The sequence below is a fragment of the Dromiciops gliroides genome, chromosome 3 (assembly GCF_019393635.1).
Source record: "Dromiciops gliroides isolate mDroGli1 chromosome 3, mDroGli1.pri, whole genome shotgun sequence".
Lineage (NCBI taxonomy): Eukaryota > Metazoa > Chordata > Mammalia > Microbiotheria > Microbiotheriidae > Dromiciops > Dromiciops gliroides.
The window spans coordinates 215,129,781-215,146,118 of record NC_057863.1 but is presented as its reverse complement, the minus strand read 5'-3'; the positions used below and the strand labels follow the sequence as shown (position 1 = coordinate 215,146,118).

The window sequence follows — 16,338 nt, the reverse complement described above, 5'->3', positions numbered from 1 at the left end:
GAGTTGAAATGTAGTCCCAGACACTTATTAGCTCTGGGATCCTAAGCAAACTATCTGTCTCAGTTTCTTCAGTTTTAAAAAGTGGGTGACAATAGCACCTACCTCCCACAGGTATTGTGAGGATCCAGTGAAGATTATATTTGTAAAGTGTGTAGCATAGTGCTTGGCATATAGTAGATCCTTAACAACTGCTATTTCTTCCTTCTCTACCCCCTAGCCTGCCAGTTGCTTGTGAGGTCCTTGATGATGGGGTTGTTTGATCTTTGTTTTTGAATCCCTACTACCTAGCACATAATAAGCATTAAATATTTATTAATTGATTGACAATCATTTTGTTGTTTGTTGTGTAGTCATTTTTAGTTGTGTCCCATTTGTGTGGTTTTTTTGTTGTTGTTTTTGGCAGATGCTGGAATGGTTTGCCATTTCCTACTCCAGTTCGTTTTACAGATGAGAAAACAGGCAAACAGGGCTAAGTGACTTGTCCAGGGTCACACAGCTAGCAAGTTTAATAGTAAGTGTCTGAGAGCAGATTGGAACTCAGGAAGATGAGCCTTCCTGACTCCAGGCCTGGCACTCTCTCTAACTGTACCACCCAGCTGCCTCTGTTGACAGTAATAGTTGTTTTCAGATATTTGAAGAATCCTGTCAGTGAAAGAAGACTCAAACTGCTTGTCTCTAGAGGGTACAATTAGGATCCATTGGTAGACTGTCTTCACACAGAAGCAGTGTGGCCATTTTGGCATTCAGAGCCTAGAAGTTCTTTGTAACTATCTTCAGTTTATGGCTTGTATTCCCAGGTGGTTAGTCAACTCCTTGAGAACAGGCACCATGTCTTCTTATTGCTTTATATTTTCTAGAACACCTAGCAAAATGCAGACAATTTCCAGCTAAGTAAGAGGTGTTTGAAATGAATGAAAAGTGTATTTCTAAATTGGTTGACCATGAGAAAAATGTGTTCTGATATTAAGTGGTCATTAGCCTTCCAGCATAGTCTGAAGAGAAAAATATGTTTAGCCAGACAGTAGGTGAAGTAGTAAACCAGTAAGAGTATGCCCGAACCCTTTCCATTTCTTAGGAGGACTGAGGAGTGGGTGCTTGACTTTTTTGAAGGTGAACTGTTCCCACAGCAGGGGGGTGGGAAGGGCTGTAGATCAGCATAGGGCTGCTTTGTGGGAGTTCCAGTTGCTTCAGTATATCCACCGCGAGAAGGCTTAGGTGGTCTTGAAGTGGGGAAGGCAGCAGCCCTGTGTGTAAGTACTTTGCATCAAAACCTGTTTGTAGAATTGATTAGTTGATTTGATCTGATAAGGGAGAAAGCAATAGAGGCTGGAGCACGTGTCAAAATTCTTTTACTATCAAGAAGGATTAAGAAGAGAAGATAGTGAATTGTCCTGCTAATAATAGGTCAAGTATTTTTATCTTTTTTGGGGGAAGGATTTTGAGAAGGAATGACTTGGGGTACTAGTAATTTCCATTACATTTATTCATGAATGTTGCCCTGAATGGGTGATGAAAAATGGAGAAGGGAAACAGTACATTTTCCAAAGGATATACAGTGTTCTGACGTGATTTTCCCACACACAAGCATGTTTTTAATCTAGTGATTTGAAGTTACTTGAACTTTCTCCCCCTCAATTATTTCTAGTTTTCCTTTTGTTTTATACAAGATTATGTTTTATGTACAAGGGTACAAAACACCAATTAATGTTTTATTGGTCAAACAACCATTTTACTCATACATCATTTCCATTTCCCTGATAGTTCTCACTATTTACAAATATGAAATTATTTGTATGCATGAAAAATATACCAGATAAAAAAGAAAGAAGAAATTAAGATTCAGGGCAGTTTTAAGCTAGTAGGGAAGAACGAGCTATATAGAAATAAAGACTGGAATTTGAGTCATGAAAGGTATTCACATTACATGGCAGCACATTAAAGAATAATGCTTGATTTAAAGAATCCGTTCTATAGTCTTAGTTTTCACCAGTTGTCATGGTTGTTTTCCCATATGCCACAGCCTGGGTATTTGGAGAAAAATTTGCAGGTGTTAGCTAAATATAGAATAAGTTTAAAAAATGTTGCTTTACCATATTGACTTGAAAATAGGTTGTACATTCTCCTTTTCCTTGAATCTAGTTCATACAAAACCTGAGCCTGTATTCATGTTGTTAGTATCCTAGATAAGAGCAAAGGTGACATTATTGGACAATGGGGAAGAAGATTACTACAAAAATGACTACGAAGGGAACATTGTTGATTAAAAGGAATAGAATACCTAGACAGATAACACATTCATTAAGTATGTACAGTATTGTCCTAACCATTGGCGGTACTAATATGAGGAAGCACAACAGCAGAAAGCTTATTCTAATGGAGGAATACAATACATAAAGGGGAGATGGAAAAAGGAGGAGGGACCCAGAACCCAGAGACCAAAGGTTGTGGGGGGTAAGAAAGGAGAGTTAAGAGTTGCTTGTCATTACAATGTTGTAGTTATTGCGTTCTACTGATTCTGCTCACTTTACTCTGTATCACATCATCTAATTCTTTCTAGGTTTCTCTGAAACAATCTCATCATTTCTTATAGCATAATAGTATTCTATTACATTCACTTACCATTATTTATTTAGCCATTCCTAAAGCTCTTCTTTAGTTTAGGGAAGGCCTGTACGATCTCAGATATTGTCTTGTATTCCTCTTTAAAGAATTACACACACCCTCGGGGCAGCTATGTGGTGCAGTAGATAGAGCACCGGCCATGGATTCAGGAGTACCTGAGTTCAGATCCGGCCTCAGACACTTGACACTTACTAGCTGTGTGACCCTGGGCAAGTCACTTAACCCCAATTGCCTCCCCCCTCCCTCCCCCCCCCCAAATTACACTCTCTTGCACACAAAAGCAATTAGAATAAGATAGTTGTTTATTTAGGGGCAAGGGAAGGAAACCATGAGAGAAATCCTTGGACTTCTCATGGGGAGAAAGGCATGGCATAGAGGTGGCTCTGAGATACTAATCTCCTGTAGCAGGAGACAGGTAGATACTTTTATAGAGGACTGATGGGGGTGATCATCTGACTAGAAAGTTCCCTTAGTGAGGGTGGACCATCCCCCACTGTTGGAGTTGGGTGAGGGGTAGCTGCAGATCTCTCAAGCCATCTCCTCAGGACACAAAGGAAGCTGCCATACCTAATCTTATCTCCCCAGGGTTGAGGGAGACTAGAATGAAGGGTGAAGGTCTAGCTCTGTCCTATCTGGTTCCACTTATCTCTTAGGTGTGTCTGTCCTTTGGTTTAGTTTCTCAAGGAGAAGGTTCTTTGATGTGCCCCAGAGAAATTCTGGGGTGCCCTGGGCCCATAACAATAGAATTGTAATGATTGGAATGATGCCACCTACTGGAGACTTACTATAGGAAAGCTCCTCCATGAGGAGAATGCCTCAGAGGGCAAGGCCATGCGGCTTTTCCTTGGCATCAGGAAGTAACATTTGCGCATGGGTACTGTCCACCAAGGCTACCAGCCAATCAACTTGAGGAGCCTCCCATTTTCTGGGAGGGGACAAGAAGGAGGAAGGAGGGTTCCTGACTTGGTGGTGGTGGTGGCTGCAGCGGCAGAGGACTTCACAGGGAAATTGAGGAAAGATAGGATTGCCAGGCTGTTGGAATTCTGTTCTCAATCTTTCTCTTTCTATCTTTCAATAAACCCTTAAAAACCTAAACTCGTTTTATCAGTGATTTTAGTCAGTTTCCCCCAAAACTGGGGGAACAGATTAAAATCCACATTTAGAATCAAAATACACCATCCTGTTGGCAAAACTATTTCTCAAATTCATTTGAACAACCTTGAGTGGATTTAGAGGAAGTTGTCTAGAATATTAAGAGAACTGGAAACTGACTGGAAAGCGTGCCATAGTAGGATCTTTTGAAGGAGCTAGGGGTGGTTAGCCTGGAGAAGGGAAAGCTTAGGAATTAGGAACAGAGGAAAATTTCCTAATGTCAAGGGCTGTTTCATCTCTTCTTTCACGCCAGCGACTCCTCCCCCTTCAAAATGTATTTCCTGAACCTTTAACTACTAATGAGCAGCACTTCAGTTCCATGTAACCAGTGAACATCAAATAGCCTTTACCAAGGGGTATTTACTTTAAAAGTACAGGAGGATAAAAATACCAGCATTTCCTCCCAAAGCTTGGATATGGCTCCCTTCACCTCCAGTAAGAGTTAGTAAGATCTAACACATTTTCTCTATACAATTAATCTCACCAAGTTCCCATCCGCATACTTGGCTGTCCCTGGGCTGCAAAATTCTTTACAGACAGGACTCCCAAGACCTTTCTCTTGAACTTTTGAAACTCTTGGGCAAAATCCTCCTAGGTCTTTTGTTTACAATAAAAGAACAACACTTGGGCTGAAGTTAAGCCTAAAAATTGAGGCCTGCCTTCTTGGAGCCACAAGAACGCCCAAGGCGTTCTTTCCCTGGACTCCACTAACTTGGAAGGAATCACACTCAGAGAAGAGCCCACAGGCACAGCCAGTCAGAGGTGCTCTAATTTCCCACTTAGCCGAGCAGAATCACTTGCAGAACATCTACATATACCCCAGAATGTCTCCAGGGCCTTCCTCTGCATATCACCCCACCTCTCTTCGAAGCATGTTGTCTCTAGCCTTTTCCTTGCGGGGTGCTTTCTTGTGTGGTAAGATGAATTACAAGTCAGAGAGACAGTTTCTGGGTAACTAATCATCAATTTATTAATTAGGCTAGCAAATTAGGGGTGAGTGGGTTCTTTCTATAACAAAAGACGAAAAGACTGGATATCATGCAATGCTTAAATACCTTTGGGAAAGTGGGTGCCCCAACAGACCAAGATCAACCCTGATTGGTGAACAATCAATGATGGAGTAGACATGCTAATGAGGTGGTAGGCCAAAGTCTTCAGCTCCTCCTGTTGAGGATTTGACTCAGCAGCATTCCTGGACAAAAGAATCCATCTCCACCCAGTAGATTTAAGTTGAACTATGGAGCTGGGGACTAGGGAGAGTATTATGAGGAGCATTATGAGTCTGATGCCTTTTAAAGACTGGAATTCGCCTAGATTAGATTCTCTTTACACTTTAATCAGAAATAAATTCTCCTAGTTGGGCAGGGTCCCACTCAGGATTGAGGAGATTGTTCATGACTTGGCTGAATGACCTATAAGGTCTGGTCTTTGAATGAGGAAGTAAAAAGAGAAAAACCCTGGATCCAGATACTAATAATTGGTTATTAATAATCATTTCCCTTAGGGGGAAGTACATCAACAGACTAGGTTCATAAAGACTAGACTTCTTGGCCAGTTCTTGGTTACAAAGGTGCTGCTTGAATGAATGAAGGAATAAAGGGGGACTTGGTATATCAAAGATAAAATCTCAGCTTGGTTAGCCCCTGGTGGTTAGCATGCTCTTATGCTACACTCCCCTCATTACCTTTTCCCCTTCACTGAGTCCCCTGTGGCTCAGAAAATACCAAGTAGGGCTAATAGTAGTCTAAGTATAACAGCAGAGCTGGCATACTGCTCTAATCAAAGAACATATTCCTAATCCCAAAACAATTACTTTTCTGTTAGCTGGTGTTTCAGATTATTTGCTCCATTGCTTTACCTCCAGTCATTTCACCTCTACCTTATTTTGAAATAAAATTTTCGATGACTTTCAGGGGATCAGAACAGTATTACTTTGTGTCCAGAACATGGAAACCAACCTGTTCTTAAAGTACTCTCAAAGAGTGCTTGTCATCTGGGTTTAGAAGTGGGAACACTGGCTCAAAGTTATGGAATGTCCACTTTTGAAATTTGAAATGATCTTATGTCTGTGCCCTTTATGAGCTGTGGTGTTTGTTCTTTCTTTGAGAACAAAACCACAGTCTGTATTTTTTCAATGTTTGCCAAATGTGGACCTCTTTTTAAGTCCTTCCAGAGTCCGATTTCCTCCCCATCTTTGATCTGTTTTCTCTTTTGTGTCAGACTCCCAATAACCAAACTATTGACAATAATAAACAATATACCTTAGTGATTTTTTTGATTGAGCAAAGTACAGGACATCTCTTTTGTTATTCCTTTTAACCATGTACTAAACCAAATGTTAGCTAATGTCAAGCTTCACAAGCACCCTATGGAGTTATCTTTAAATGTGTAGTTTTTCATAGCACTCCAAAATATATCAGTTGTTTGGATAATTTCTTATTAATCACAGCTTCTGGCAAAATTTTGTTATCAGTTAGATTTTAAAAAAACTAATGTGAAATGACACCCTGTTGAATATTTGCAACCAGGGAGAAAATGGGATTAAAAATAGTCTTGGCCATTGAAAGTACATTTGCCTGTCTGACACAAGATCTAATAATATAATAAGCCACTTCAGGAAACACTCAAGTGTTTGTGCCTTTTATAGTGAGGGTTGACAGCAAGCCATACCCTTAGTATTTTTAAGCTTTGTATATTTCCCTCAGCTAATTAAAGGAAAGATTGCTTGAGCAGGGCACATTTTTATCTTTTGCTCTTAAAAACAAGGATTATTTCTTGTGCATCCTTACATCCTCCACAGTGACTGGCATTGAATTTTGTCCATATTAGGCATTCAATAAACAGGTTTGTTTTAACCAGTTAAGTTCATTTTAATAAAATGGTATGAGGCACTCCCCTTGGATTTCAGAGTGTTAAGCTGCCTTTCAAAGCAAGCACACCAGGCTCTCAGGCATTTGCTCCTCTGGCTTCTGTCACTGTGTTTTAGCTTGACCACTTGTGTTTCTATTCTATTTCAACAGACTAGGTGGTTTTGGTTTCTTCTGGTATATTAAGGCTTAAATCTAGAATCCACAAAAAATGAAATTAGCCGTCTTATCAAGCTCAGTGCCTCAGGATAGTGGGGGGGGGGGGTATAGTGAAAAGAATACTGGTTTCTAATGAATGAATGAATGAAAGAAAAGGTTTAGTAAGTATTTATGGTGTCCCTGAAAGCAGCAGAGATAAAAGCAAAATAAAACAAGCAAACAAAACACTCCTTTCCTTTTAGGGGCTTACATTCTAAGAAGGGAGCAAAACACCTATGAATAAGATAAGAGCTGGAGAGTTGGGAGGAAAGAGAAGAAAACAGTCTTATCTTATTGGCCAGAAGAAGATAGATCTGGTTCCAGGCAAGATAAAGGTGAAAGCCCACTTCACACAGTCCCGGTGTCAGAGTCTGAGTTGCAATGTTGGGAAGAGGAGGAAAAGAATGACTTGGATCTAGGAGAAGACCTGGGTTCTTCAAGTTCTGCTACTGATAGCAGTGTGGTCCTTAGTTGGCTACTTAACTTCCTTGAGCCTTAATGTCCTCATCTCTAAAACGAGGGCATAGGACTGGATGATTTCTAAGGCTCTTTCCAGCAATAAATTCTGTAGTCTTTTCCTCTACTTGCCAAAGCCATATTGATTCACTGATTAATTTCATCTTAACCCTAGTGAAGAGTTTAGGTAATAGCTACCAAACTAACATTGTATCTTTTGAGTTCAGCAGATAAGCACTACAAACTCATTTAAAAGCAAATTCCTATTGTTACAATTTTTTTATGAAGCAGTGTGATGTTCTACTTATAGCATCTTAATATGGCCTATCCTTCCAAAAAAGCTAATAATTATGATGTTTTAGAAAAAAAAATTAAATGATTTTCTGAAGTCATTCACAGAATTATTTTCTTAATATTAGTTGCACTTACAGAATACAAAAGTTGTTTAGATTAAAATTTTACCCTTTTTGATGATTTTTAAATAATTGTAATTTATTCATTTATTTATTTGTTTTGCGGGGGTCACACAGCTAGTAAATGTCAAGTGTCTGAGGCTAGATTTGAACTCAGGTCCTCCTGAATCCAGGGCTGGTGCTTTATCCACTGTGCCTCCTAGTTGGCCCCCTCCCCCCCATAATTTTTATAGTCCAATTTAATTTCTTGTGTTCCTTTTTAATTTTATGCATATTTATTCAAAATTCATAATAGATTTGGAAGTAAAGGGCCTTAGAGGCCATGTAGTTCATCATCTTTGTTTTGCAAATTTAGAAATGGAAGTCCAGAGTTGTTTTGCCTAAGGTCATATAAGCAAAAGTGATAGTTACAGGATTTGAATCTAGCACTTCTGACTCAAAATCTAGCATAATCCCTATTCTACAACTGTGCTTTTTAGACTACAGAACAACCATAATTCTTTTGCCTTCATGACCTCCCCATGCCTTTCCCTCAGTGTTCCATATACTTCTCCCATACCTAGTGCTATATGCCTTCTTTCCGGTTTTTCTTTATCTTGGTGATCTCATTGGCTCCCATGGGTTCAGTTATTATCTTTATTTGGATGACTCCCAGCCCTATCTCTCCTTTTAATTTCAGTCCCATATACCTCCCCTGCCTGCTTAAACTCTTTAACATGTTTAGAATGGAATTAATTATCTTCTCTTCCAAAATATTTCCCTTCTTTCAGCTTCCCTATTTCTACTGATCCAATCACAATCCAATAAACATTTATGACATTGATGGCTTGTCTTCCTAGATGTCCAGGCTTTAAACCTCACAATTGAAATTAGGGCCATTCATAGTAAGTGTCCAGAACTTTCTTTTCTGAGTGTCTAGTAGCTATGGCTGCTGGTGCTATAGCACCAGCTTACACAGCAGCCACAGCTAATGGCCAGTATAGCAATCAAGGCATGTCCCTAGTAGGCATGCCACTAAGGCCATTGGAATGGGATTGGCTGGAGGTAAGGCTGATTGATGGCTTTCAGGCTACTACTACTAACAGTGTTTTTGGACTTTGGGCCCTGGGTGACTGCCTTTGCCAAGGCCTGAGGACGATGGGTGGTAGTTGTAGTTTTGGTTGCTTGCTACCTCCAGGAAGTCACTTTGTTACTTCGAGTTGACTTGCTTCCTGATATAATATATCTTATGTGGCCTCTCCTCCAAGATGGCCTATCAGTTTTTCATTTTGTGTAGTTAAAAATCCCATTTCTGATTCATTAGATATATTCCCTCCTTTTTAGGGTATCATAATGGTGATTGGTGGAGGGCACAAGATGTTATCTGTTACCCGTTCTGTACTTTGAGTTCTCTGATTGCATTAATTAACTGAAAGGGATCAGAGTATGTTTCCCAGTTTACACAAGGTTGGCTCATGAGGATTTGGAGGATTTTATCTACAATCCCAGGTGCTATGGGGTTATTTGGACCTACATGGACACTTAGCTATAAAGTTATATTTAGGGTAATTGGGAGAGACCTTCTTTGACTGATTTTAGGGCCAAAAGGAAAAAATAAGCAGTTTTACATTTTGTATTATAATACATACATGGGTGTACAGGATAGAAGCCAATCAATATAGGAAAGGGTCTTTCCAGGGAGTATTGCCTGGCCTGGGCCAGAAGAATAGCCTTGAATTATTCTCTCAAGCAAGGATTGGAGGGAGGCTGGATGTTTTACCTTGGGGATTCTACAAAGGAATGCTAACTCAACTTCTTTAGGGGAGGGAAATAAACTTTAAATACAGAAAGAAATTCGGTGTGGAGGATGCATGTGTACTCTCTCTGCCACTGGGGAGGTGGAGGCTCAAGAGATCTGAACTTAAGTATTTACACTGTTTGAAAGAAATATGATTAGCTTCTGGGATCACCAGGTTGCCTAAGGAGGGATGAACTAACCCAGATATGAAACACAGCAGGTTGGAGCTCCTGTGCCCATCGTAGTGGGATCAGTAGTCCCTGTACTTCTGGCCTGGGTGAGGTAGAGAAAATCAGTCTTTAAAAAAATGCACAAAGGATGTAGCTGTGTTAGAAAGGCCTTAATTATTAATATAGCTATTTAAGAATGTGTGTATGCATGCGCATATTTTTTGGGGGGGGCAGGGCAATGAGGGTTAAGTGACTTGCCCAGGGTCATGCAGCTAGTAAGTGTCTATTGTCTGAAGCCAGATTTGAACTGAGTTCCTCCTGAATCCAGGGCCAGTGTTTTATTCACTGCTCCACCTAGCTGCCGCCTCCTCCCCCCCCCCTCCCTTTTGGTGAGGCAATTGGGGTTAAGTGACTAGCCCAGGGTCACATAGCTAGTAAGTGTTAAATGTCTGAGGTCAAATTTGAACTCAGGTCTTCCTGAATCTAGGGCCGGTCCTCTATTCACTGTGCTACCTAGCTGTCCCTCAAATTTTTTAATAAACATTTTTATTTAAAGTTTTGAGTTCCCTCCTGTCCCCCCTCCCCGAGGCAGTAAGCAATCAGCCATAGGTTATACATGCATTCATATATTTTATAATAGAATATCCTCAGAGTAAGGAAGGATGGCACTTGAAGTTACACAATTCTAAGAAGCAGGCATAGGCTTATACACATAAAAATAGTCATTTAAATTACAAACCAAATACCATGAAATAAATTGCAAGAGGCATAGTTCAAGGCTTTATTGATGTTTGCTTTTGATTCATGTCATTTTTATGATTTATCCCCTCCTCTATTAGATTGTAAACGCCTTGTGAATAGGAGTTCCTTTTGTATTCTCAGCTGCTTGCAGAGTGCCTGGCATATGGTCGATGTTTAATAAATAATTGTTGACTGATAGATTGAACTTTTCCTCTTATCATAGAAAATACAATTAAGCATCACTTTGCATTCCTTATTATAAGGCCTCTCTGGGGCCAAGTGTAAGTGGTCATTATAATTATATATAATTCATTTGTATTTTAGTGTTGTTTTGATTTACAGTTATTGTAGTCATTTTGTATGTTCTCCTAGTTATGTTGACTTCATTTTGCATCAGTACACATAGGTCCACCTAGGTTCTGGTTTCCCACAAGAGACCTGAGTCATTTTTGACTCTTGTCATTTCTTCTCTCCTTCCCTCCTCCCATTCAGCCAGCTGTTTAGTTCTGTCAGTACTGTTACTTCCACAGCATTCTCGAATCTGTCTTTTCTACAAACTCTGTCTACCAGCGTTGTTCAGGTCCCCACTGCGTCTTATCTAGACTTCTGGAGAGAAGAGCTTGTTTCAGTTTTGTCTTTGTGTTCTCAGAACCAAGCACAGTCATTGGCATGTCGTTGTTCTTTATTAAGTGTTGCTCTAGAGAGAAGCGATTGATTTTTTCAAGTCTGAGGATGATGGCATTAAGTTAAAACCTAGGTATTCATGGAGCTCACATAAAAAGAGGGCATTTGCTAAAACAAATAGAAAAGATAATGTATACTTCTAGAGGTTTATTTATTGTGATTTTTTGTTTCTTCTCTAAATCAAACTCTTTGTTTAATCCCATGTTACTTTTAAATGACCAAATGAGTATTAAAATATAGATCAGACTTTACAAAGCATCTGTGCTATTATCTGGAGTTGTTTTTAATCTTCATTATAAACCTACTGTTTTCAGTTCCACAATGGAGATATAGATCACAGTAAGACAGTCTGTAAATCTCTCGCTTTTTAACAAGCATCATGAGCTCCCTGTCTCTTATTTTAGAGGGACAATTTTAAATTAGAGCACTCTGATGTAAGATTTGCAACTGTTAATTGTGCTTTTTGTTCTTTCAGGGGGAATCATTTTATACTTCAGAATTAGGACAAGTATGTGAGAATTCCCATCAGTCAGCGTGGATTTCTTTCTTCAAGCTCTTTGAATAAAACCAGCTACATAACTTTCTCAAATAACTCTTCTTTGTGCCATGTTCTGTGGCTTGCATCAAAAGAAGAATTTGTCTTCATGAAGATTCCTAACATTGGTAATGTGATGAATAAATTTGAGATCCTTGGGGTTGTAGGTGAAGGTAAGTTGTATTTCCAGAATTAATTGAATTTTTGAGGAATGTTTAGATATCCTGGTGCAGTAAAACCTCATTAATTATGACTCAGGTAATTTGAAATTTGTAATAATTTGTTCATGTCTCTCATTGAGTAAAATACTGAAATTTCCTTGTGAAATTTGAGGATGGCATATCTACAAACAGTAGATTTTTCTAATTTAGGAGTTTCTTTAGCTTTTTGGTCTTGTGGGGGTTGGGGAGTGTATGTGTGGGCTTTATTAGCATGCCTTTAGCATTTATGATGTTTTGATAAGGTAAATTGAGCTTTACTAATACACAGGTATATCTTTATAAGAGGTACTTGAATTTATGAATAAAAACACCTTTCAATTAAAATTCTGTAATTCAAATTTCACCGAATATTATTTATTGATGAGGTTTTATTGTATTTTAGAGAGTTCATGAATGCTTATTAGAGTTTTTTTGAAATAAAATGAGAGGAACAATAACTTTGAATTGCTTAAAATATACATATACATATACTTAAAATTGGTAGATGCATTATCTTTACTTATAAAAGTCATTTATTGGTCACAGTTTGAAACAGTAGCTTTTCTTCGCCTAAAGTGCTCAATTTTTTTTGAGTTTACAAATTCTTGTGGGAGGTGATTTTTTTTCTTAAATAAGAATCCAATATGATGATGATCACATCAAAATTTGAAGCATAAAGCTGTAGAAAATGGATAGCACTTTCCCATATGCCACAGATATTTCCTCCTTTTGTATTAATTATTGTTCCTAAAAATGAAAATAGTTTTACTGTACACTTATGTAAATAAAGCTGATATTTATTTCATTTGCACAGGAAGCACTGTATTATCAGCCTTCTTTCTGTCACTTTCCTTGATGAATCCCTCCATTTTCTCTGCACATACAGGGAGTAGATAGAAATGATCGTTTTGGTTTGGATAAGATCAGGTATCAAGTTGAGTTTCCTAGGAGATAGTGAAAAGTTTTTCTGTATAGGCAAGTTGTCTATGTACTGGGGAAATCTGTGACCAGATTGAATGTCCTGTTGCCATGGAAATGTGAAAAAGTAATCTGTCTTTTTCTCCTGAACTTCAGAGATTCTGTACTCATGCTGACTATAGGAAGCATTATTCCCCAGAACCTGGTGATGCTTACTGCTAGATATAATTCCTGTTTGCTAGAATGTGAATTTTTTTCCTATTAGGATAGACATTCGGACATTCTATAGAAGATTTAAATATTTTATTGATCAAGACATTCCCCCCCCCCCCCCCCCCCAGGCAATGAGGGTTAAGTGACAGCTAGTAAGTGTCAAGTGTCTGAAGTTAGATTTGAACTCAGGTCCTCTTGAATCCAGGGCCGGTGCTTTATTTACTGTTGCCACCTAGCTGCCCCTAGACCAAGACATTTTGACAAACTTTGATTTTCTTGCTTGGAAGTGATTAGTGGACTTTAAAAATATTAAAATATGAATTAATTTTTTAAGCACTTAGTATCTTTTTTTTTTTTTAGTGAGGCAATTGGGGTTAAGTGACTTGCCCAGGGTCATACAGCTAGTGTTAAGTGTCTGAGGCCGAATTTGAACTCAGATATTCCTGACTCCAGGGCCGGTGCTCTATCCACTGTGCCACCTAGCTGCCCCTACCTAGTATCATTTTAGTAAAATATCAGTTATAGAGAATTAATCAATGAAATTCTGGTATTCTGAAAGGGCTGTTATTTTTCCCTAAATTGAGAACTTAATCTTTTACTTGTAAGATAATTATTAAGTACATGTGGTTTTCCTTAATCTTGGTTGGGCTACTGCTGATAGTTTTCTTCAAGTAAAGGTGACCTAAAAATACTTGTTGAATTGATGGGGGGTGGGGAGGAAAGGAAGGACTTGAAATTATCTTTTATTAAGAATTTTTATCCTTACCATATTTTTATATGGTTGCCTGACTTATCACTATAGAGTTTCATTTTAGAAGGCATTGAGATTTTCTGATAATAGCTTAGAGGGTTTAGTGCCTTTAAATATTCTAGTATGTATTTGTTCATATTTCTTTATTTTTATTACAGGAGCCTATGGAGTTGTACTAAAATGCAGGCACAAGGCAAGTAGAGCTTTTTTTTTTTTTTAAATATGGGCTTGTATTTAACGGTTTGTTTTTTTGGCGGGGCAGTGAGGGTTAAGTGACTTGTCCAGGGTGACACAGCTAGTAAGCTAGTAAGTATCAAGTGCTTGAGGTCGAATTTGAACTCAGGTCCTCCTGAATCCAGGGCTGGTGCTCTATCCACTGTGCTATCCAGATTCCCCCTATTTAACTGTTTTGAAAATAATTTGGTACCATGTGCTTGTGGGCACTTAATACTGTTTAGAATGATGATGTCACTTATAACTGAAATTGAAATTACTATGTGAATGCAAAATAAGAATAGAAGTATGATGAACTTCCACAGCTGGTGCAGGCCATTTCCTGTTTAGTCAAGATCTGTGATTATATTTAGCCTGTTTAAAGAAATGGTATAACCGTCAGCTGATCTATCATGGGCTCATTTTATTGTTGGTTGGGACAGGAGGATGAAGCAGAATGGAAACTAAAATATTTATTTTTGTGTTAAAGTTACACATAAATATGGTCAAGAAGGAGTTTCATTAAATCTTTTTCCTGTTGACCTGCAAATCCCTAAATCCTCAGGTTTTAATTTTCCCTGAAATGAATCATATTTGCAGGATACTTGACTGTACAACAAGATGTTTGGAGAAATTATGTAGAATTTTTGGAGCTGCTGCTTATCAGATAGTGTGTAGACATCAACAGTAGCCGTGGGGTGGCCAGTGTTGAAGCTGTTCAGCAAGTTGTTTCTATAATGATAGTAATTATGATACAGATTCCCAGTTGTGTTTTACTTCATATTTGCGTGTTGTTAGGATCTGGGTTTTATCTTTTGACATAAAGTGTTGGTGAATTGGTTGAGAATTTAGCAAGAGAATTTTGTTTAAATTCTGATATAAGCTTATTTTACAAGATTTTTATTTTCTCTCCTTTTGTAAAGATGGCTATATGTCCTTAGATTGAAGGCCTTAACAGAGTTTAATTTGAAGATTTTTTTTCTCTTAAGACTAGTTTCATGTTTCAAGTAGCTTATCTTCTAATTCATTACATATTTTACTACCTCAATTGCATGTCCTTGGCTTTTTTCACCTCTGCTGTATATTTTTAATGTCTTCTTGCCAGAATATTAGGGGGAAAATGTGATTTTTTTCAGAATTTGGTTAAGGGTGCCTAGGAATTAAAAATAGCAAATGAAAGGAAATCAGAATAAGCTCAGGACCTCCAGTACCTTTGGAAGAAGATATTATTGTGTAATCATTTTGTAATTATTTTAATTATTTATCTTCAAGTATTAGAAATACCTCAGGCTGATTTAAAGTAAATTCCTGAGAGGCTTGTTCTGAGGAAACAGATTATTAATATCCAATGTTAAATATTCCATTACTCCTTGAGGGAAATTTATTTTTCTGATGCTTTGGCCCATTTACATTCTATAGCAAGTAGAAGTTTTATTCCTAAACTCGAGAATTCATGGTCATCTATGGAATGTGAATTATCTAATAGTTATTATATATTATTTATTAGTGATAGTGATTGGACCTATCATTGGCTTAGGTTATTCCCAGGCGAGGAATTTCTCTCTACTAAGGTATGTTGGTAATAGTCTAAAGCATTGAAAAGGTTAAGTGACTTATACACACAAAGTCACATAGCCAGCATGTGTCAGAGGTGGGTCTTGAACTCGTCTTCCTGGCTCGAAGGCCAGTTCTCTGTTCACTTTACCACAGAAAGTTTTTTCTTTCAGATTATATAACAACTCTATCATTTTTTTCCTGTAACCTTTCTCATCTTAGGAATTGGAGACCAAGTCTGGAACCCAATATTACCTTGATTTTATTTAAGGCATTCCCCCTTTCTTTGGGGGAATTTTTTTTTTTCTCTCACTGGGTATTGTACACACTTCTTTGTAATTGCATAGCTTATGTATTAGACTATGATGGTGATGAAGATACAGTTTGTGGTTCATTTATAGGTCATTGATCTTTAATTGATTCCATAGCTATAGACTTATTTTGTGATGAACAAGAAATTGTGGTTAGATTCAACACCTTACATGCAAGTCACTATGCTAGTGCTGGGAATACAAAGATGAAAAGTAAAAACATCCCTGTCCTCTAAGAGCTTATTCTTTCTATTGGGAGAAGCACATACACAGAAAAGTAAAAACAAAGTAATGTTAGGGTTGGCAGCAGGGGAGAGTGCTAACAATTTGAGGATTCAGGCAAGGCTTATGTGGCACCCAAACTGACTAGGAAAGCTGCTATGGAGTCCGTGAGGGATCAGTGAAGAGGAACACTATTCAGGTCCTGAGGATGGGCATTGTAAAGGTATGGATGTGGAGAAGGACTGCTATCACTGGAGAATGGAACAGAGATCATTTTGGCTAGAATGTAGAGTGAGTGATGAGTAATTGACAAGAAATCTAGAAAGGTCAACTAGAGCCAG

At 38.2% G+C, this 16,338-nt stretch overlaps 1 protein-coding gene across 9 annotated transcripts in view; it reads left to right on the top strand.

Annotated features, from left to right (window-relative positions):
- The window catches only part of CDKL5 (cyclin dependent kinase like 5), a 245,965-nt gene that overhangs the window by 72,404 nt on the left and 157,223 nt on the right, over positions 1-16,338 (top strand). For 8 of the 9 annotated variants that reach the window (XM_043992514.1, XM_043992513.1, XM_043992517.1 and 5 more), the window contains exons 2-3: positions 11,556-11,788; positions 13,856-13,890. In XM_043992514.1, the coding sequence (XP_043848449.1) occupies positions 11,725-11,788; positions 13,856-13,890 (99 nt within the window). In that variant the 5' untranslated portion in view covers positions 11,556-11,724. Of the gene's footprint in view, positions 1-11,013; positions 11,154-11,555; positions 11,789-13,855; positions 13,891-16,338 lie in introns of those variants that run through there. The other variant, XM_043992516.1, reaches the window with a different exon arrangement.